At 39.3% G+C, this 22734-nt stretch overlaps 1 protein-coding gene across 1 annotated transcript in view; it reads right to left on the bottom strand.

The window, feature by feature from the left end:
- LOC127429487 (cullin-3-like) overlaps positions 1-22734 on the bottom strand; it is a 47985-nt gene that overhangs the window by 10859 nt on the left and 14392 nt on the right. Inside the window, exons 3-14 of the mRNA XM_051678516.1 lie at positions 22431-22544; positions 22094-22254; positions 21601-21715; positions 21223-21451; positions 18459-18604; positions 18183-18359; positions 13724-13894; positions 13527-13634; positions 7263-7387; positions 7022-7118; positions 6787-6918; positions 2995-3181 (exon numbers count right to left, since the gene is read on the bottom strand). Coding sequence (XP_051534476.1) covers positions 2995-3181; positions 6787-6918; positions 7022-7118; positions 7263-7387; positions 13527-13634; positions 13724-13894; positions 18183-18359; positions 18459-18604; positions 21223-21451; positions 21601-21715; positions 22094-22254; positions 22431-22544 — 1762 coding nt within the window. The remainder of the gene's footprint in view (positions 1-2994; positions 3182-6786; positions 6919-7021; positions 7119-7262; positions 7388-13526; positions 13635-13723; positions 13895-18182; positions 18360-18458; positions 18605-21222; positions 21452-21600; positions 21716-22093; positions 22255-22430; positions 22545-22734) is intronic.

A 22734-nucleotide genomic window follows, 5' to 3' on the forward strand; every position in this document is an offset into this window, starting at 1 on the left:
GCTCAAGGACACAATGGTGGTGGCTGTGGGGATTGAACCAACAACCTTCCGCTTACCAGTTCAGTGCTTTAGTCCACTACACCACCACCACTCCAAATACATCATGTGTGTGAATAAATTTGTTTTGTTCCCTCTTTCACGATATCTATCTATTTATCTATCTATCTATCTATCTATCTCCAGAGCAGACGTGAGACAAGACCACGCGTTTGACCAAGAGAAAGTCATTGATGGTCAATGCCTTCAGCCACGCATTGCACTCACATATCCGTATTTTTCAATTAAAAACGATCGGTTGTATCGAGTGATGCAGGATGCCCAGACAAAAGAAGATACAACCCAGTTGTTTGTACCAAGGAGCCGCCGGGAAATATTGTTCCAGGTGGCTCATCATAGTCTGATGGCAGGTCACTTGGGGCAGGGGAAAACACTAAGCTGTCTCATGGCCCGTTTCTACTGGCCATTGGCCTCTATTGGTTTCTATGTTAGCTAGTGAATCCACCGGCATCCAAAAGCATCATTGCGCCTTCTTGCTTTGATTGAGGTTCCCTTTAACAGAGTTGGCATGGACCTTGTCGGGCCATTAGAACGTTCAGCACGCGGGCATCGCTTTGTGTTGGTTCTGGTGGACTACGCAACGCGATACCTGGAAGCAGTGCCTCTTCGCAACATCTCACCACGTAGTGTTGCAGAGGCACTCTTCACCATAATCTCCCTAGTGGGGATTCCGAAATAAATCCTCACTGATCAGGGAACTACTTGCATGTCACGTACACTACGCGAGATGTACGAATTATTTGGTAATAAATCTATTCGGACAAGTGTGTACCATCCACAAACGGATGGCTTTGTCGAACGATTTAATAAGACCTTAAAAATATGATTCGTAAAAGTTTGTGCAAGAAGATGCTCGGAACTAGGATAAATGGCTAGAACCCCTGTTATTTGCAGTGTGAGAGGTCCCGCAAGCCTCCACGGGTTTTTCCCATTTGAATTGTTATATGGGAGTATGCCCCGTGGCATCTTAGATGTCACGAAGGAAAACTGGGAGGAGGAAACTTCACAAAGCAAAAATGAAATTCAATACATTCTTGACCTGAAAGCAAAACTCCACACACTGGAGCATCTATCACAGGAGAATTTTCTACAGGCACAAGAACGTCAGTCCCGGCTGTGTAACGGGGAGCTCGGCTATGGGAGTTTGCACAGGGAGATAAAGTCCATTGAAGAGACCACCTCTCGCAGTCACGATGTACAGAGGTCAGATTGCAAAATAATTTCTCTGATGTGTTCTTGCCTCTCCTCGGCCACACTAATCTCATAAAACACCACATCGAGACAACCCCAGGTAGTCATCCCTACTGCTTACCTGATCACAAGAAACAAGTAGTACGGGAAGAATTAAAGGTCATGCTCGATATGGGTTAATAGAGGAATCCCACAGCGATTGATAGCCTGTGAGATAACAGCCTTCTCTACACCGTTTGGCTTACACCAATTTGTGACCCTACCGTTCGGTTTGTTTGGGGCCCAGGCTACGTTTCAGCGTCTTATGGACCAAGTCCTCAGACCGCACGCTGCATATGCAGCATCTGAGTGCGGTTCTGAGGTTGCTGCGATGAGCGGGGCTCACAGCAAACATGAAGTAGTGCGCAATTGGGCGGGTGGATGTACACGCGACTCCAAATTGATAAAACTGCAGCAATTGTGACCTGCCTGAGACCAAAACCAAAAAGAAGGTGAGACAGTTCCTGGGGCTGGCCAGCTACTATCAAAGGTTTGTGCCTAATTTTTCTGACATCACCAGCCCGTTGACTGATCTCACTAAAAAGGGAGCCCCAGACCCAGTCCAGTGGATGGAGTCATGCCAACAAGCTTTCACGCAGGTAAAAGCTGCGCTTTGTGGAGGGCCATCTTCTGCACTCCCCTGATTTCTCTCTCCCTTTTGTGTTACAGACGGATGCATCAGACAGGGGGCTGGGTGCTGTACTGTCCCAGGTGTTGGAGGGAGAGGAGTGCCCGGTGCTGCCCATTAGTCTGAAACTCTCTATGAGAGAGACTAAGTACAGCACCATAGAGGAGTGCTTGGCCATCAAGTGGGTGGACCTCACTCTCCGCTACTATTTAATGGGATGGGCATTCACCCTCTGTTTGGACCATGCCCCGCTCCAATGGCTTCACCATATGAAAGATGCCAATGCCCGGATCATCCGTTAGTATTTGGCACTCCAGCCGTTTAAGTTCGAGGTGGTCCACAGACCAGGGCGCAGATGGCTATCACAGACTTCCTCTCCAGAAAAGGAGGGGGAGTGGGCAGTCTGGATGGTTCCTCCGGCCTGAGTCAGGCAGTGGGGGTATGTGGAGGTGAGGGCATGGTCGAGCGCCCGTCTGGGGAGAGAGAAAGCGGTAAGGACTTCCACCTGAGATGAACTGTGACTAATTACTGTTTCTATTTTCACAGTGAGAGTCGGGTGAGATAAAAGACGGCCAGTCCACAGAAAGAGAGGAGTGACACACCAGAGACTGTGCATTTATGATCAGAGACTGTGCAATTATGATCAGAGACATTTTACGATTATTGCTGAAAAGCTGGACCTTGTTTCAATTTATGCTGAAAAGCAGTCTTTTCTTTGATATATGCTGGAAAGCAATTTCTGTTTTGATGACTCACTTGGAACGTGGAAACTGGCTCCCGCTTCCTCCTTTAACTGCACAACGACGAACCTTTGTTACAACACCATTTTTAGGTTGCTGTGTCAAGTTAAGCGTAAAATTGCCAGCCCTACTAATAATCGGTATTGGTTTCGTAAAAAAAAAAAACATATCGGTCGACTTAAGATCAAATACATCCATAATACCTAAAACAAAGAAGCCAAGCAGAGATTCAAAATGCAGCTTTATCAAAGATGCGGCTACATTGTGTGTTGATGGGTTTCATCATTGATGAGCATCTTTCTTGACTTTAGTTCAAAATAATCAAATAAGCAGAGTTACCTGTTTGAATCTTCACTCTGTGCAGTCTGGAGGTGAACTGGTCATTGACAGTGAACACATGGCCGCTTTCGATCTCTTTAGACTTGGGTTCTTTAGTGAGGACTCGCTGTGTGGGCTTTCCACAGGCCAGAGACTGCAGCGCCCGCACCAGCTCTCTCTCCGGGATATCTGTCTCCTGCTGAATCTCCTGTCACCAGAGGAAAAACAAGAGAGACATGTGCCAGTGTCTTTTAGGCCCCGTTCACAGCTGGTATTAAGATGCGTCTCGGGTGATCCAATCACACGTGGTCAGGCGAGAGACATCACTGTTTACACCTGGTAGCTTAAAAGCGTCTCCTGTGACCACTTGTGCTCGTATTTCGAGGGGAGGGTCTCTGTTTCATGACGACATACAGGTGCATCTCAATAAATTAGAATGTCATGGAAAAGTTCATTTATTTCAGTAATTCAACTCAAATTGTGAAACTCATGTATTAAATAAATTCAATGCACACAGACTGAAGTAGTTTAAGTCTTTGGTTCTTTTAATTGTGATGATTTTGGCTCACATTTAACAAAAACCCACCAATTCACTATCTCAAAAAATTAGAATATGGTGACATGCCAATCAGCTAATCAACTCAAAACACCTGCAAAGGTTTCCTAAGCCTTCAAAATGGTCTCTCAGTTTGGTTCACTAGGCTACACAATCATGGGGAAGACTGCTGATCTGACAGTTGTCCAGAAGACAATCATTGATACCCTTCACAAGGAGGGTAAGCCACAAACATTCATTGCCAAAGAAGCTGGCTGTTCACAGAGTGCTGTATCCAAGCATGTTAACAGAAAGTTGAGTGGAAGGAAAAAGTGTGGAAGAAAAAGATGCACAACCAACCGAGAGAACCGCAGCCTTATGAGGATTGTCAAGCAAAATCGATTCAAGAATTTGGGTGAACTTCACAAGGAATGGACTGAGGCTGGGGTCAAGGCATCAAGAGCCACCACACACAGACATGTCAAGGAATTTGGCTACAGTTGTCGTATTCCTCTTGTTAAGCCACTCCTGAACCACAGACAACGTCAGAGGTGTCTTACCTGGGCTAAGGAGAAGAAGAACTGGACTGTTGCCCAGTGTTCCAAAGTCCTCTTTTCAGATGAGAGCAAGTTTTGTATTTCATTTGGAAACCAAGGTCCTAGAGTCTGGAGGAAGGGTGGAGAAGCTCATAGCCCAAGATGCTTGAAGTCCAGTGTTAAGTTTCCACAGTCTGTGATGATTTGGGGTGCAATGTCATCTGCTGGTGTTGGTCCATTGTGTTTTTTGAAAACCAAAGTCACTGCACCCGTTTACCAAGAAATTTTGGAGCACTTCAGGCTTCCTTCTGCTGACCAGCTTTTTAAAGATGCTGATTTCATTTTCCAGCAGGATTTGGCACCTGCCCACACTGCCAAAAGCACCAAAAGTTGGTTAAATGACCATGGTGTTGGTGTGCTTGACTGGCCAGCAAACTCACCAGACCTGAACCCCATAGAGAAACTATGGGGTATTGTCAAGAGGAAAATGAGAAACAAGAGACCAAAAAATGCAGATGAGCTGAAGGCCACTGTCAAAGAAACCTGGGCTTCCATACCACCTCAGCAGTGCCACAAACTGATCACCTCCATGCCACGCCGAATTGAGGCAGTAATTAAAGCAAAAGGAGCCCCTACCAAGTATTGAGTACATATACAGTAAATGAACATACTTTCCAGAAGGCCAACAATTCACTAAAAATGTTTTTTTTATTGGTCTTATGATGTATTCTAATTTTTTGAGATAGTGAATTGGTGGGTTTTTGTTAAATGTGAGCCAAAATCATCACAATTAAAAGAACCAAAGACTTAAACTACTTCAGTCTGTGTGCACTGAATTTATTTAATACACAAGTTTCACAATTTGAGTTGAATTACTGAAATAAATGAACTTTTCCATGACATTCTAATTTATTGAGATGCACCTGTACATCAATCACTATGTTACCGTGTTACTGCATGATAAAGTGAAACAAAGTCAGAAAAGACAATGAAAGCGTGAAAAAACGATGCACAGTTTCTCCCAGATGCATCTGAAATTTAATCGAAGCACAAACACAACATTTTGAGCAGAATTATCCATTATTTTAGTGGACTACATGTATTAAAGGAGATTCAGATTTTTGTGCTTCTAATCTGTGTTGATCTCAGACACACTGAAGAAGATCCATCAAGTTCTCGTGCTTGAGTATGTATCCCCTTTTTAAAATTTTCCGATCGGACGGTTCCGTCCTTTTAAAGCTGCTCGTTACCGGCAAAATTCAAACTCTTGTTTTAACGCAAAGGTTGTGTCACTGACAGGTGAGGGGTGGATTACCGTTTATACGTTTTTGATCCAATTACAAAAGTTTTAGACCCTATTTAGTCCTGTATTTAGCGCTGACCACATGTGATCAGATCAGCAAAAATGCATCTTAATACCAGGTGTAAATGGGGTCTTAATGTGAGTGTGACAGACCATCACAGTCTATATTTGAGCCACTACACCTTTTCAGTGCAGAGCCATTGGGCTTCACACCAGCTGTATTTCCTAAAGATGCGTTTTATAAATCACGTGGTGAGCGACTAGTAGAATTCAGGCTAGTGGTGATGACTACATTAATTGTAGTCGACAAGTTTGTGCAACCCCTACAGCATTCAAGGGGCCAGGGAAAATAAACGATTCATATACTAAATTACCTTATCAAATTTCGCAAAAAAAAAAAAAAAAAAATTCAAATAATTATTAATAGATGAGTAAACATTGATTAGACAATACAAAGTGGCTTTAGAAGTCATTATATTGTTTGTTTTATTCCAATGTCATTACAAAAGCCCACAGTTGACAGCAATACATTTTGCAATTGAGTTTGTCAATCTGTCCTGTACAGGATGCGTTCTTGCACCTGAGCTATTTTTAACAGTCGTCTATGTGAATATGAGGCAGGCAGATGCTTTTGAAGTGTCTCACTGATCGTCAGCATCATAACCGCTGCACTTGTGTCAAGATAAATCTAGTTGAATCTTTGAAAATGGTCTCGAGAGCCTTGCATTCTGTTATGCTTCATCCAGCTGTCAAGAACGCATCCTGTGTGAGCGGCTCTAATTCTGTGGTCCTTGGCTACTTGTGATGTTTGTTGAGGTGCACTGACTGCCCCCTGCTGATGCAGCATGTAAAATCTCATTCAAGCTTGAATTGATCCAAATGGTAGGAAAATACATACTTTATACAGAATTTACATATGGGTCAGGGAGCATGATTAATTGCGCAAATTTTTTTTAACGTGTTATTTTTATATAATTAATCACACTTAAAACATTAAATCAACAGCGCTAATATTCTTCTTATACTGAATATATAGAGCTTATTCAAAATATTATATTTCTGTTCTGGAGTCACCACTTTTACACAGCATTGCAAGGCTGTCCTTTTAAACCCTTTATTTCATTTGACTGAAGCAAGACCTTGGCTTGTATAAGTGTTGTCATCTCAGGTTACATAATCTTTATATTTAGAATTATGTAAATAAATTCTGCATTAACATTTCATCCAGGGCACCACAACATTGACTTTTAATGCGGCCATAACAGGAATCACAATTGCGGGACACAATGCATCACACACAGGAAAGTAGATCTTTCTAACACACAACAAAAGAAAACAATATGCTATTCCCCAGCCCTACTGCATACACAGTCTTAGTATGTAGAGTAGTACGATTTGTTTAAAACATGCCCTTTATAACATGCGATGGAGTGCAGTACCTCAAATGTGGATTTCTCTCTGTTGTTGAAGAGCATGAGGATTGTCATCTGGAATGTGGAAACCTGCAGAATGTGTTTCCTGGTATTCGAGCCCGTAACCTGAGCTCCACCTACCATATCTGAGCCATCCTCCTTTAGGGAGACACAAACTAGGATGAGCAGAGGAGGTAAAAGTGTTCGATAAGGACTGTTCAAGGCAGGTCAGTGTGTTAATGCTTGCTACCGGCGCATGTACCTTTTTGATTGGCCCATAAAAGGTGGCGTTGAGGTCTGCTGAACCCATGTGATGCTGCAATGTGAGCTGCCTGCCACTGTGCTTGGCCAAATAAAACCTGCAATACAACAGCCAAAAGAGACTGTGAATACACAAACAAGCCCCCCCCCCAGGAGCAACCTCATCTTTATAAACAACAGAATGAGCAAATGATTTTATCAACAAACTTGAAGAAAATGTTACAATATACAATAATTTGCACCTTCTAAAGACCTCGAAAGCATGTCTCGGCGAATTGGGGATGTTACATTTGGGAGTGGCTGACTGTGTGGGCCAGTATCCTGTCGTCAATACCCTTACTGTGAGGTCAACACCACCTAAAGACACCTGAGAAGAGAAAAATCAAGTTCACTTCACAATCCATTTCCTAATTATGCAGTATTTGCCATGGAAAGCAGAATGTTGTCAGTATTAGGGCTGGGCGATATTTCCAAAAACTATTTTTACAGCCTTATGAGGATATTAAATATATGGGTGTTTCTACAACTTCGGGCACTTGTTTATTAAAAACAAATTTCAACTTTTTTCTTTTTGTCATGTTAAAATTCACCTGGAAACTGAGTTTTTGGTACTATTTAAATACTTCTGTGTATTTTTACCCTTTATCATCTGGTAAATATACAGTATAGGCTATAAAAAGCATAATTTGCAAAGTCACCGTGATTTCAAAATAAGAGTCCCAGTGTGTTTCAGGTTTGTTTACAGTTTAAAGTCCTGCGTTATGCACCAAATCTTCATTTTTCTTCATTTTGGTTGAACAATAAACTGCATCTGCGTCTACGTCTCTGTCCGTCGTTGTGTGGAAAGAATGAGTTTTTTTTTTTAACATTCTACCAATCTATTTTAAAAACTATCAGCCTTTCCCACCAGCTTAGTTATCAGTATCAGCAAAATCCACTATCAGCTGACCTCTAATTTTCATGACTTTCAGGAAAACCCCCCCCAAAAAGACAAAATTGACATGTATTTCTTGTGATGTACATACACTGTTGGACATTGTAAGTAGACAAATTTGTCTACTGTGTCAAAAATATTTTAACAAGATTTTACTTTCTAAAAGTCCCCAGGGCTAAAAGTGCCTGAAGTTCAAGAAACACCCATACAGTGGCAAGAAAGAATATGTGAACCCTTTGGAATTACCTGCATTTATATACAAATTTGTCTTAAAATCTAGTTTGATCTTCATCCAAGTTACAATAATAAACAAACACAATCTATTTTAACTAATAAGAAACAAATTATTGTATTGTTCTTGTACATATTGAAAACATCATTCAAACATTCACAGTGTAGGTTGGGAAAAGCATGTGAACCCCTAGGTCAATGACGTCAACAATAGCTAATTAGAGTCAGAAGTTGGAAAAACCTGGAATCAAACTAATGAAACGAGATTGGAGGTGTGGATTAGAGCTACTGTAACCTACTAAAAGCACTCAAACATTTTGAGTTTTCTATTCACAAGAAGCATCTGCTGTCGTGAACCTTGCCTTGCAAAAAAGAGATCTCAGAAGATTTACGATCGAGTTGTTGCTTTGCATAAAGCTAGAAAGAATTACAAAGTTATCTCGAAGAGCTTAGATATTCACCTGTCCACAGTTAGACAAATTATCTATAAATTGAGACGATTTAGTACTGTGGCTACTCAAAGATGACTCCAAGGGCACACAGCAGATTGCTCAATGAGGTAACAAAGAACCTTTAGAGTGACAGCTGAAGACTTGAAGGAATCTTTGGAACTGGTTAACAACTCTGTTCAAGTCTACTATACACAAAACATTAAACTGGAATGGTGTCCATGACTGGACAAAACGAAGGAAGCCGTTGATTTCCAACAAAAACATTGCTGTGTGCCTAAGGTTTGCCAAAGACCACCTTGACACTCCACAGCAATACTGGGAAAATGTTTTGTGGACTGATGAATCTAAGGTTGAACTGTTTGGGAAGAACATGCAGCACTACTTATGGGGTAAAAAGGGCACCGCATACCAACATGAAAACATCATCCCAACGGTGAAGTACGGTGGAGGGAGCATCATGATTTGGGGCTGCTTTGCTGCTTCAGGGCCTGGACCGCATGCCATCATTGAGGGAAAAAAATAATTCCCAAGTTTTTCCAAGATATCCTACAGGATAATGTCAGGGTGGCTGTGCACCAGCTGAAGCTCAGTAGAAGTTGGCTGATGAAGTAGGACAATGACCTTAAAAACATCGACGTAAAACCACTACAGAATGGCTTCAAAAAAAGAAAATCCACCTTTTGGAGTGGCCCAGTCGGAGCCCACACCTCAACCCAAAAGAGATGCTGTGGAATGTCCTCAAGAGAGCCGTTCACACCAGACATCCTGACCTAAAGCAGTTCTGTAAGGAAGAATGGTCTAAAATTCCTTCTGAACATTGTGCAGGTCTAATCTGCAGCTAATGGAAGTGCTTGGTTGAGGTTATTGCTGCCAAAGGAGGATTGACCAGTTATTTAAGGAATATTCCGGATTCAACAGAAGTTAAGCTCAATCGACAGCATTTGTGACAATGTTGATTACCACAAAAATACATTTTGACTTGCCCCACTTTTTCTTATAAAAAATAAATAATAATAATAATAATAAAAAAAAAAAAAGCACCAATCTGGGTTCCAGAGAGGCACTTACAATTGAAGTGAATGGGGGCCAATTTTTGAACGTTAAAAAAACTCACTCTCTCAAAAGTGTAGCCACAAGACTAGTGCCTGACCGATTTATCAGTCTGCCGATATTAGCCTCTCACAGATATATCGGTATCGGCATATACACTATATTGCCAAAAGTATTCGCTCATCTGCCTTTAGACGCATATGAAATTAAGTGACATCCCATTCTTAATCCATAGGGTTTAATATGACGTCGGCCCACCCTTTGCAGCTATAACATCTTCAACTCTCTTCTGGGAAGGCTTTCCACAAGGTTTAGGAGTGTGTTTATGGGAATTTTTGACCATTCTTCCAGAAGCACATTTGTGAGGTCAGACACTGATGTTGGACGAGAAGGCCTGGCTTGCAGTCTTCGCTCTAATTCATCCCAAAGGTGCTCTATCGGGTTGAGGTCAGGACTCTGTGCAGGCTAGTCAAGTTCTTCTACACCAAACTCACTCATCCATGTCTTTATGGACCTTGCTTTGTGCACTGGTGCGCAGTCATGTTGGAACAGGAAGGGGCCATCCCCAAACTGTTCCCACAATGTTGGGAGCATGGAATTGTCCAAAATCTCTTGGTATGCTGAAGCATTCAGAGTTCCTTTCACTGGAACTAAGGGGCCAAGCCCAGCTCCTGAAAAACAACCCCACACCATAATCCCCCTCCACCAAACTTCACAGTTGGCACAATGCAGTCAGACAAGTACCGTTCTCCTGGCAACCGCTAAACCCAGACTCGTCCATCAGATTGCCAGATGGAGAAGCGTGATTCGTCACTCCAGAGAACGCGTCTCCACTGCTCTAGAGTCCAGTGGCGGCGTGCTTTACACCACTGCATCCGACGCTTTGCATTGCACTTGGTGATGTATGGCTTGGATGCAGCTGCTCGGCCATGGAAACCCATTCCATGAAGCTCTCTACGCACTGTTCTTGAGCTAATCTGAAGGCCACATGAACTTTGGAGGTCTGTAGCGATTGACTCTGCAGAAAGTTGGCGACCTCTGCGCACTATGCGCCTCAGCATCCGCTGACCCCGCTCTGTCATTTTACGTGGCCTACCACTTCGTGGCTGAGTTGCTGTCATTCCCAATCGCTTCCACTTTGTTATAATACCACTGACAGTTGACTGTGGAATATTTAGTAGCGAGGAAATTTCACGACTGGACTTGTTGCACAGGTGGCATCCTATCACAGTACCACGCTGGAATTCACTGAGCCCCTGAGAGCAGCCCATTCTTTCACAAATGTTTGTAGAAGCAGTCTGCATGCCTAGGTGCTTCATTTTATACACCTGTGGCCATGGAAGTGATTGGAACACCTGAATTCAATTATTTGGATGGGTGAGCGAATACTTTTGGCAATATAGTGTATATTCACCAAACTGTTTTATTCAGGATTCACAGTTTTGTACCTCCTTCAACCGATCAATTCCAGTCGTTGCATTTATAAAATGTAATATTTAAAAGTCTGGTGTTCCACCGTTGAAAGTTTCCCCTGAACTTGTAGAGCAGAATACAGTGTAACACCACTCCCAGTGTTTATCTCTTGACTCGGCAGGTGTAAATGCTTCTTGTTTTACAACCTGCCCCTAATTGACTAGCAGTATTAAAATAGTCAGCATTTGACTGATACTAAACAGTACTGATGTTTATTTAGCTATTTATTGCATTTTTATTTATTTATTTTCTTAGTGTTTATTTCTAGAATTTGTTGACAATGTATAAAAATAATGTCAAATATTCGTTTAAGAAAGCAGCCTTCTGAGTACCTCTGCATAGTCATATTGGTGCAAAATCGGAGCACAATCCACATAGAAAAGGTCTGTTTTCATTCCAGCTCAAAAATTAACTATATCGGTCACCATATCAGTAATCGGTGAATTTTCCCCCTCTAAAATCAGTATCGTATCAAAAATCCAATATCGGTTGGGCTCTACACAAGACAAACAATATGCATGTAAACATGATTTTAGTGTGATAAAATCACTTAAACTTTTCTGTGTAAAGATATGGCCAATTTTACAACTTCATTACCATGATGATATATTGTCAACAAACCCTAAAATTACTGTAAAAATGACAATTTAAACAACTTACAGCTAAAATAATACACAAGGACGAGTCAAAATAAATGTTTAGGTAATCAACATTATGCCACAAATGCTGTTGATTGAGCTTAACTTGTTTTGAACCCATAATATTCCTTTAAATCCAAGGGTTCACTTTCTTTTTCCACAGCACTGTAAATGTTTAATGGGATGTGTTCAATAAAGACATGAAAGATTATAATTGTTTGTGTGTTGTTAGCTTAAGCACATTAGTGTTGTCTATACTTGTGACTTTGATGAAGATGAGATCACATTTTCTGACCAATTAATGCAGAAAACCAGCTTATTCCAATTGGTTACTTGAATACATTTTCTTGCCACTGTATATGTAAATGTTTATGCATTCACTCTAAATATTTTGTATTTACATAAGCTTTTTCAAAGCAAGAAGTAAAATATGTTAAAAATTAGAGATGCACTACGAAAATTAGAGAAGCAATATGAAATTTTTTGGCCGATAATGATTTTAACAAAAACTTAAGACCGATACCGATATTTTGCCACTAACCTTATTATTTTGTCATCAGATCACTGTTTTCCTTCGGAATTATGCTTTAAAAATGTACAAAGAGGTACAACAGCTTTTTTACTCTTCTAATACTAGTTAAATAATTAAATAAATAAATTAAAAAAAAAAAAATCCATTGAACGTGGATTGGGTCTGTTGAAAACATGGCAGGCCAAATTTTTACAGAGCCACAATGAAAGATAAAAAAAAAATATTTAAAAAAAAAAAGATACAAAAAATAACTAAATATGATAACATTATAATTGATATGAAAATGCTTATTTTTATTCTGTACCTCTAAAACATTTCTGCACATCCGATTTTGCAGTTCTAAACAACAGAACTCACATTTTACACTTATGTCCTTTATATGATAGAACATTCATATAATGCATATGTTGGGCATTTCCACAGAAAAATCAACATCATCATAGAAAAATCTAAAGTTTTAACCAAAAGAACCAAAACCCTCTTTAATATTCCGTTTCATATTGGTATAATGGATAATGACCTCCAGAACCACTAGAGGGTGCCACTTGCTCAAACAGCACTGACTGAAGTGCTGAATGCACACTTTATTTTAAACACAGCCTTTTAAGGTTTTTGTAATAACGCAAAGGCCATATTGAATTCAATCAATTATGCAGCATTAATGGATATTATATCAGTGTCTCAGAAGTCAAAGTCTGCTGGTTTCAAAGCGTTTTGGATGGTTTCCCTCATCATGTAACCTATAGCCAAGTGTCGCTTTCACAACTGTCATGTCCGTTTGTCCACATTAAAATGAAAATTAGAAAGAATAAAAATGTCATATGACTGGTTATTAGAAATGTCAATCCTTCTACATATTGTTGCTATTATTATTTCTGAATTGTGCATTTCAGTTCACAGAGTTTTTACAAAGTGTGTTACTAATTAATTACAAATAAACCATCACTTTTTCATATCAGCCTGTCCATGCTTATAACCGATAGCCTGATGGTTTTAATTTGGTCAATAATTGGCAGATAAATATTGGCAGCCAATGCATCCCTATCAAAAATCTAGTTTAAAATAATCAAAGCTAGTCTTACTACATGCGAAATTCCACTCAGGAACTTTTGTGAACATATATGAGTGATAACATAAACCATAGAATCAGCAAATCATTGTACAAATACCACAAAACCATACTCTGTATATCTCACCGCTGTTGACGTAAGGTGCTGGCGGAACTCATCCATGGTTGTGTTTGAGATGCTCATGTCCCTGAACATGCCTTCCAGTTTGGATGTGAACTGACAGCCACACTCCGTCTATAGAATGTGAAAAAAAAACAAATGCGACGTAAACAAACAGCACCACTCCGTACAGCGGTTGATGTTAGTAACACAGCTGAATTCACCTTCAGCTTTGAGATCATATTCTTCTCGGAGTCATCCGAGACGCTCTTGTTGGTGAGGAGTCTTCTGGCCAGGTGCTGCTTGTAGTAGCGTTCAAACACATCCTTCTCCTGCATGAACCTGAACAGCACCATGGCCTTATCCAAAATGGACTCCACCTCCTGTTCTGTCAGCTAAAAGTGGGCAAATAGCATAGAAAATAAAATAGGGTCCAACAGAAAATGTGTATTTCTAGCATACAGATTGAAGTCAGAAGTTTACATACACCTTAGCCAAATGCATTAAAATTTCTGACATTTAATCATAGAAAACATTCCCTGTCTTAGGTCAGTTTGGATCACTACTTTATTTTAAAAATAAGAAATGTCAGAATAATAGTAGAGAGAATGATTTCTTACAGCTTTTATTTCTTTCATCACATTCCCAGTGGGTCAGAAGTTTACATACACTTTGTTAGTATTTGGTAGCATTGTCTTTAAATTGTTTAACTTTGGTCAAACGTTTTGGGTAGCCTTCCACAAGCTTCTCACAATAAGTTGCTGGAATTTTGGCCCATTCCTCCAGACAGAACTGCTGTAACTGTGTCAGGTTTATAGGCCTCCTTTTTGGATTGAGGTCAGGGCTTTGTGATGGCCACTCCAATGCCTTGACTCTGTTGTCCTTAAGCCATTTTGCCACAACTTTGGAGGTATGCTTGGGGTCATTGTCCATTTGGAAGACCCATTTGCGACCGAGCTTTAACTTCCTGGCTGATGTCTTGAGAAGTTGCTTCAATATATCCACATACATTTCCTTCCTCATGATGCCATCTATTTTGTGAAGTACACCAGTCCCTCCTGCAGCAAAGCACCCCCACAACATGATGCTGCCACCCCATGCTTCACGGTTGGGATGGTGTTCTTCGGCTTGCAAGCCTCACCCTTTTTCCTCCAAACATAATGATGGTCATTATGGCCAAACAGTTCAATTTTTGTTTCATCACAACAGAGGACATTTCTCCAAAAAGCAAGATCTTTGTCCCCATGTGCACCTGCAAACTGTGGTCTGGTTTTTTTATGGTGGTTTTGGAGCAGTGGTTTCTTCCTTGCTGAGCAGCCTTTCAGGTAATGTCGAAATAGGACTCGTTTTACTGTGGATATAGATACTTGTCTACCTGTTTCTTCCAGCATCTTCACAAGGTCTTTTGCTGTTGTTCTGGGATTGATTTGCACTTTTCGCACCAAACTACGTTAATCTCTAGGAGACAGAATGTGTCTCCTTCCTGAGCAGTATGATGGCTGCATGGTCACATGGCGTTTATACTTGCGTACTATTGTTTATACAGATGAACGTGGTACCTTCAGGCATTTGGAAATTGCTCCCAAGGATGAACCAGACTTGTGGAGGTCCACAATTTTTTTTCTGAGGTCTTGGCTGATTTCTTTTGATTTTCCCATGATGTCAAGCAAAGAGGCATGAAGTTTGAAGGTAGGCCTTAAAATACATCCACAGGTACACCTCCAACTCAGTATACCACCTATCAGAAGCTAATTGGCTAATTGTCTAAAGGCTTGACATAATTTTCTGGAATTTTCCAAGCTGCTTAAAGACACAGTTAACTAAGTGTATGTCAACTTCTGACCCACTGGAATTGTGATATAGTCAATTAAAAGTGAAACAATCTGTCTGTAAACAATTGTTGGAAAAATTACTCGTGTCATGCACAAAGTAGATGTCCTAAACGACTTGCCAAAACTATAGTTTGCTAATATTAAATCTGTGGAGTGGTTAAAAAATGAGTTTTAATTACTTCAAGTGTATGTAAATGTATATGTTCAAGAACATACATGAACCTAATATTAAGTACTGAATTCCTAGACATAAACCTGAATTAAATAAATCAAACTTTTTTTTTTAAACAGCAACAATGATTAATTTACCTTTAGACCTTACTGTTTCAAACATACTGCAATTATACTTAAAATCAGTAATTATTTTCATTTTTAGCATAATTATATTAGCATTTTTCCATTAAAATTTTAAATGATCAAAGATTTTTTTTCCAACCCATTGATAAATTTCCCAGTCAATTGTGATTTCTGAAAATACATTTTTAGAAGTAATTTTGATTCAGACTGATTTACTAATGAATCATTTAGACCACTGACCAAATAACTGCAAAGAACCAACTCACAAATAAAAGGACAACGCTATGGCTTACAAGTTCTACTCTACACAAGCTCTAACCAAGAGCAATATTTAGGGGCTGAAATATTTTATAGCAAAACGTAACTCGAAAAATGTATATTCACTTTAGAAATTTTCGTGCATTTTCCATGACTTTAAAGATTTGAATACTTTTCATTACTTTTCCAGGCCTGCAAAACACTATGTTTAAACTCCCTAACATTTCCAGGTTACCATGACTGTGGGAACCTTGTAAAATTTAAACCAAATATTTCCTCTTTATTTTACAGCATAACTTTTTTTTCTGCACTATTTCTAGGTCACTACTCAAATCTGTAAACATTTTAACACCTTTGTACAAAAAGTCAGATTTCCTTGAAGAACACGAGATGCTCTTTGGAGGATTCTCAAATCATTCTGGGATAACATGGACTCAAATTGTTAAGATAATAATATTAATTTAATTTGTAATGAAAAATGTTGCTTCAAATTGGAAAATAATACAAAATACAAGCATTTTCATAAGTGATCTCAGACTTTTGGACAGTACTGTACATTAAAGGTGGACTGATATATCAATTAAATCAGTGGCAATAGTTGCTTTTTGGAACTATCTGTTATTGGCAAAAATCTATGCCGATAGTTATTTTTTATTTTCTATTATTCCTTCGCATTCCTCTATGGCCAGCGTTGGAGGGATCTACAGTTAGAACTGCTTAGTTCTACAGTATAAAGGCAGTCTAATATTTAATATTATATAATAGTTAAATATTCCTCATTACACCTCATCTGGTGAAATACATAGCCTTTAAAAAGCTTAATTTGGTTGATACTTAACAGAGCATTGTAACTAGTGATGAACCGATCCAATGCATGAACTGACGTATTTAGACGGATCTGGTATCGGTCCGACGAGCCTGATCCAAATCCGATACTGTGTGTTAGTCATGTTTGTCAGTGAACCTTAAAAGGCTGTGTTTAATAAGTAAATATACTGTAAAGTTTGCATGTGCAGCGCGTTAGTGAATGACGCTGTTCGGTTGACACACACAAAGCACACGCAGGCTGGTGATACGCTCGAGCTCTCAGAGCGGCAAGCAATATGTGAGCGCTCCACATGAACAACATCTAAGATGTAGAAGCTCAATAGTTCGGTTCGCTTATAACATGCATTTAAAAAGGCACCAGAGGAGCACTTCACCAGATTTTGAATAAGAAGCTAATTAATCTACAGTGAACTGGCACACATACAGACACTTACAGGACTTCCTGGAGTCTTCTGAGCGTCAAAATAAAAGCCAGAGGGTTCTATAAAATTCTATAAAATTGTATTATTATAAAATAATAATAATAATTTACTTGGTTCGAAAAAATAACTGTGAATGAAAAGTGGACTGATATTTTGCAACTAATGTGAAAAAAAAAAAAAAAAAAAAAAAAAGATATCTGAATCCTTTAAACGTCCAAAAAATGGTGCAAAGAAAACTGGCTTCTTTTCTACTGAAGACTTTCACTAGAATTACTGTTAATTTTGCTGCTGCATTATCCAGTAGACTATTTAACAGAGTTTTTCTAAATAGGCTGTATAATTATATTGAAATAATGTGTAGTTAAAGGTTTGTATTTCTTTACATATAAAAGAACCCCAATTAGTTCCACACAATGAGGTAAAGATATCCTAAACTGATTATGAAAAAACCAACACTGGTATCGGATCGGGATCAGTATCAGCCGATACTGAGATTTCAGGTATCGAATCAGAAGAGAAAAAGTGCTATCGGTGCATCCCTACTTGTAACAGGGCCAATTCTCCGTAATTTCAAAATGAGAGTCCCCAGTGTGTTTTGGGCTTGTTTATTGTTAAAAGTCCTGTGTTATGCACCAGATCTTCATTTTTTTCTGGTTATCACTGGGATTTTGGTTGAAAAATAAACTTGATCTGGGATTTTATTCATTTTGAACTCTTTTAGTCTCTATGCCTGTGCTTGTCATGGTAAGTTAACATTCTATAAATTGATTTTAAAAACTATTGGCTGATTAATCAGTTATCTGCCTTTTCTATCACCTTGGTTATCGGTTTTGGCAAATTCTCTACTGTACATAGCTCACACAGAAAGAGAATGAAAGACAGCATACAGCTTGCAAAACAAGCCCACCCAACAGGCTTCAAACGTGCCCAGTTGTCACTTGAAATGATTTGTGCTTAGTCAAAGGAATGAGGAAGAAGTTTTCTGCCTGAGCAGGATTCATCTCTTGGGAAGTGTCCATTAATGGTGACTAAAGAAAGCGACTCACTCCTTTCACTCCTTTCTTCAGCTTGTCGTCTATGAAGAGCGAGAGATACTCTGGCGAACGAGAGTTGAGGTTCAGGAAATACTCAAAGTCCCCTGCGATGGTCTGCTTGAACAAACGGTCGTTGTTAAAGGACTCTTGGAGGAAGCGATCAAACCGTGACTTTAGATCCAGAAGACCCTAAAGAAAGAGAGGAGGAAACAGGAGGAGGAAAACAAGGTCTATCCCACCTCTTGTGTGTTCTGTGAATAAGTACAGTTTTAATGCTTATCTTGGTACCTGGATGTAGTCGACCGGGTTCTTGCCTTCTCCTTCCTCAGACACCAGAGCTTTGCCCTGTTCCCTCAAATAGGAGCTCATACACTCACACATGGTCTTCAGGCCATTTGGCACTCTGCTGAACAACTTGTACATGCAGGCCAGATCTGCACACACAAACACAACAACGTGTACAATGTTCACATGTATACAAGTCAATTTATTGTTAAACTTCTACATAATGTCATGAGCACTTCTGACAATATATCCAGGTACGAATATATTTCACCAGTCATCTGGGTACTGCAATCATCTTTCCATCAAATTTTATAAAATGGAATTACTACTAGTCAAAACAGGCAGTGGGAAAAAAAAATTATTGTTATGAATCACAATTCTTGAGACATTTTTAAATTGTCTCCCTGATGAAAAATTTATTTATAATAATTTTTTTTTTTTTTTAAACACCAACTCATGTTTAGCTTGATATGCTAATTCAATGACAGCTATAGGAAGCTATATTTGTGCCGAGTTCGATGTGAACAGATTTTCTTTCCGAGATGTTTCATCTCTTTAATTCTTTATGTTTAGTCATTTCATGCAGCACTGTTGCACCCATCAAAGTGCCGCTTGTTCACTACAGGACGTCAAATCCTCTGCTGTGATCAATTCCTGTTACTATGCTTAATCCACAGGTATATTTGTAAGGTGTTGTGGGGAGTAATTTTCAGGAGTCATTCTGCAGATTCTGTCCGACACTGCCTTAATAAATAGTTGCAGTAAAATAAGGCTCAAACTGTAGGAGGCCGGGAACTACATGTTGTGCAACCGCATTATGCAAACAGTTCTGCACTTTTGAATGCAAAGCGAGAATCTCCCTCTGACTCCAAACACGATTACATTAAAAAGCATCCTTCTGCATGTTGCACATAACTGTTTTTTTGCCGCTCGGTATTGGAGCCTCTCGCTTTTTAAATTTCTTATTTTTATAGTTTTTTGCGATAAAGACGTTGTAGTTATTTAGCCTATTTAATTGTTAAATATCTGTTAGTTATCCAGTTAAAGGGTTGAGCTTAACATCTATACATTCTAATAAAATGAGTCTGATTGGGGTCTCATGGACATAATGCAGCCTAATTATCCTTGGGATCTTAACACTGACCAGTCGACAATTAGCTCAGACAATGCATCCATCGCATTATAATTTTCTGTAATTAAAAGTGAAAAGTGCTTTAAGTTTAGTTCATTTATGCACCGCTGCTTTTTCAGCCATCAAAGCACCACATCAACAATACATTACAAGACGATCACTGTCGGACCTTAAATCCTCTGCTGCGAGTAATTTTCCCATATTTGTGAGGTGCTTTGTAGAGATTAAGTCTTTTGTTGATTCTGTCTGACACTGCTTAAATAAATAGTTGCAGTTAAAAACTGCTTTATGTCGTGAACTAAATGTACCCGCATCAATATCTTGCAGTTCTGCGCTTTTGAATGTGCAGTGAGGATCACCGAATTACGGTTACATTGTAGCTAGGCATGTGATGGTATTCGGTAATACAATATATCATGGTAATTAACACGCACAATATTATCGTGGGCACGATAACTTTTTGCCAAACTCTTTTGATTTTTCTGATCGCACAGTAGTTGTTTTCCATCAACGAATCGAGATTCACAACACTGTGTATCTGATGTCAACAAACCAGCGTGGCTGAAGGAGAAACTCAGCCAACCCTTTATTCGCCATCTAAAAGGATTAAGTTGGAAGTGTGGAAGTATTTTGGGTTCCATAAAAATAAAGAGTGATTGTTAGTGGCAGCATAACACGGGAACACCTCCAACACGTTCACTCATCTGCGGGACAATAATCCCGTGCGATTCAGTGAGATAAAGGTAAGTTGTGACAGTTCTGCTAATTTTTCCAAACTGTTTTTGGAAACTGAGAGACATTACTCTAAGTGACAACTAAGATGACAAAAAAAAAAGTGAACTGTCGTTGCCATTTGCAGCAAAAAATATTTTATAACATTTTTACAACATATTTTATTGTATATTATTATAATTTTCTTGTGTAATTATTTAAATGTCCAGGGTTCTTTACAAAGTTCTTTGTTATCTGTTTATTTAAAAGGCCAGTTTGTTATTGAAAAATGTAATTAAACTTATTACGAGAACACCAATAAAGTTTGATTATCTTTCAACACGTTTTTGTAATTCAATTCAATACCGTGATAATACCAAATACCGTGATAAAAGCTTCAGCAGTTATCATGATATGAAAATGTGATACCATCACATGCCTAAATGTAGCATGTCATTCTGCATTCAGGATGTGCCCCTTCTTATTTCTTACCTCTCTTACTTTGATAGTTTTGTGCAATAAGATGTTATAGTTATTTAACCTATATTTCTGTTGAATATCTGTTTGTTACCATGTTGAAATGCTGCGCTTAAGTGTCCATATATCCCTCTGAAACATGTCTGATCACTTTGGGCAATTCAAATGAGTGGACTCATAAAACTTGACGTCATCCATAGCTAACGAGGTCAACTCCTCCTTACACTTACATTACGATTTCCTTAGTAAATCTTGCTCTTAGCAGTTTTGTGAATAGCTTTTAAGCAAAAACTCTTAGCTAGGAACTCTTTGGAGACCACCTATTGGTAAGATAAAAATCTTTGTGAAAACAGACCCAGATTTCTAGCGTTTGCCACAGATGCCCCAAGCTGTGCTTCAGCAACTTTAATAATTAATGTCTGTGAGACAGTTGTATGCACAGGGCACCTTCAGTCTTTCCATTCTTGAGCATGTGCACCAGGCCAGAGTTTTCCATCTCTACAATGGTCTTCATGTGTTTGGAGATGAGCTCTCGCTCCACCACCTTCACAATGGGCTCTTCCGTGGATTTATCCAGGCAGTGAATCACTCGTTCGATCTCCTCGTTTATCCGTGCCTCCACTTTCTTTATGTACACGCTTGCGCTGTTCTCCGCTAAAAACTTTTGACTCTCCATCTGATAAATAAGAAGCGCATAAAAACATCTTCATTTACTTAAACTGCTGAAATACTGGCAGTGTCATTGTTACATTTTGATTATTTTAACTGATAGAGAAATCTAGCGCTTAATAATACTGCCATAAAGTTTAATGTAGCTTTACAAACCTGAAAGAACTCAGCAGACATTTCTAAGAATGGAGCCTCAAAGTCTTCTTCATAAACTGAACGTCCTTCCAGGCCCAAAATCATCAACATCTGACAAGCATTACGGATGGCTCCCCTGGATGAAAAGCAACACTTTTTTCCCTTCTTTTTTTACAATTATACTATGAAAATTTTGCGTTAGGATAACATTTCATTATTGTTGTCGGATGATTGTGAAAAGCAGCAAATCAGAATAAATGTTTGTTATTTTTTGTCTCTTTCAATACACTGAAATTTATATCTTACATTTTTTGCTTAACATTCAATAAGATGGTTCTACAGCAACAAATATGCAAGAAAATACTTCTTATCAAAAACGACACTCACTGTTTTTTTTTGTACTCAAGAATGAAAACATGATCGATAAAGTCAGCAACACATTCAAGGTTGAAACCCAAATCAAGATGTTTCAGCACCACTTGCGTGCCCGAGCTTTAAACGAGAAGACACCCACCTGTCCACCACCTCGCCTTTTCTCTCACGGGCGATCATGTCTAGCAGGGTCTGCCTCAGATGGTCCCGGATGCAACCATAACGAACCACCTGGTCTCTGAAGATGATGAGACCCAGATTATAGACGTTTTCTACATTATTCTGCTGTACATACACACGGTCCTATAGGAAGACAAACAGGAAAAGACAGAAACCTGATACAACCATCAACTTCAGCATCCGTCAGTGCCATTTTCCAGTTGGGAACAGAGTAACTTCACAAGAGCTTCCACATTCAAAGTGAAGTACTGAGTCAAAATCAAAGCAACACTCATTGAAACATTGTTGCAAGGACCCACCATGTACATCAAGATGTCTCTGATCATCACCATGGCTGTTTGGTGGTCGTTCCAGGCTTGATTCAGTGTTTGCAGAAAGTTGTTATTCAGGGAGTTTAGCACATCCTCCCGTACCTTTGAGAGGGTGATACATCCTGTATTATTTTCAAGTAGAATTAATGCCAAAAAACAATTATGTATCCAAGTGACGTGAAGTAACAAACTGTTAAGAGCAGCATCCAACATTAACAACTTATATGTGCAAAATGACATCAAGATGAACCAGTAATGGGGAGAATGGAGCTCTGACACCCCAACATTTTTT

Source organism: Myxocyprinus asiaticus, chromosome 39 (genome assembly GCF_019703515.2).
Source record: "Myxocyprinus asiaticus isolate MX2 ecotype Aquarium Trade chromosome 39, UBuf_Myxa_2, whole genome shotgun sequence".
NCBI lineage: Eukaryota > Metazoa > Chordata > Actinopteri > Cypriniformes > Catostomidae > Myxocyprinus > Myxocyprinus asiaticus.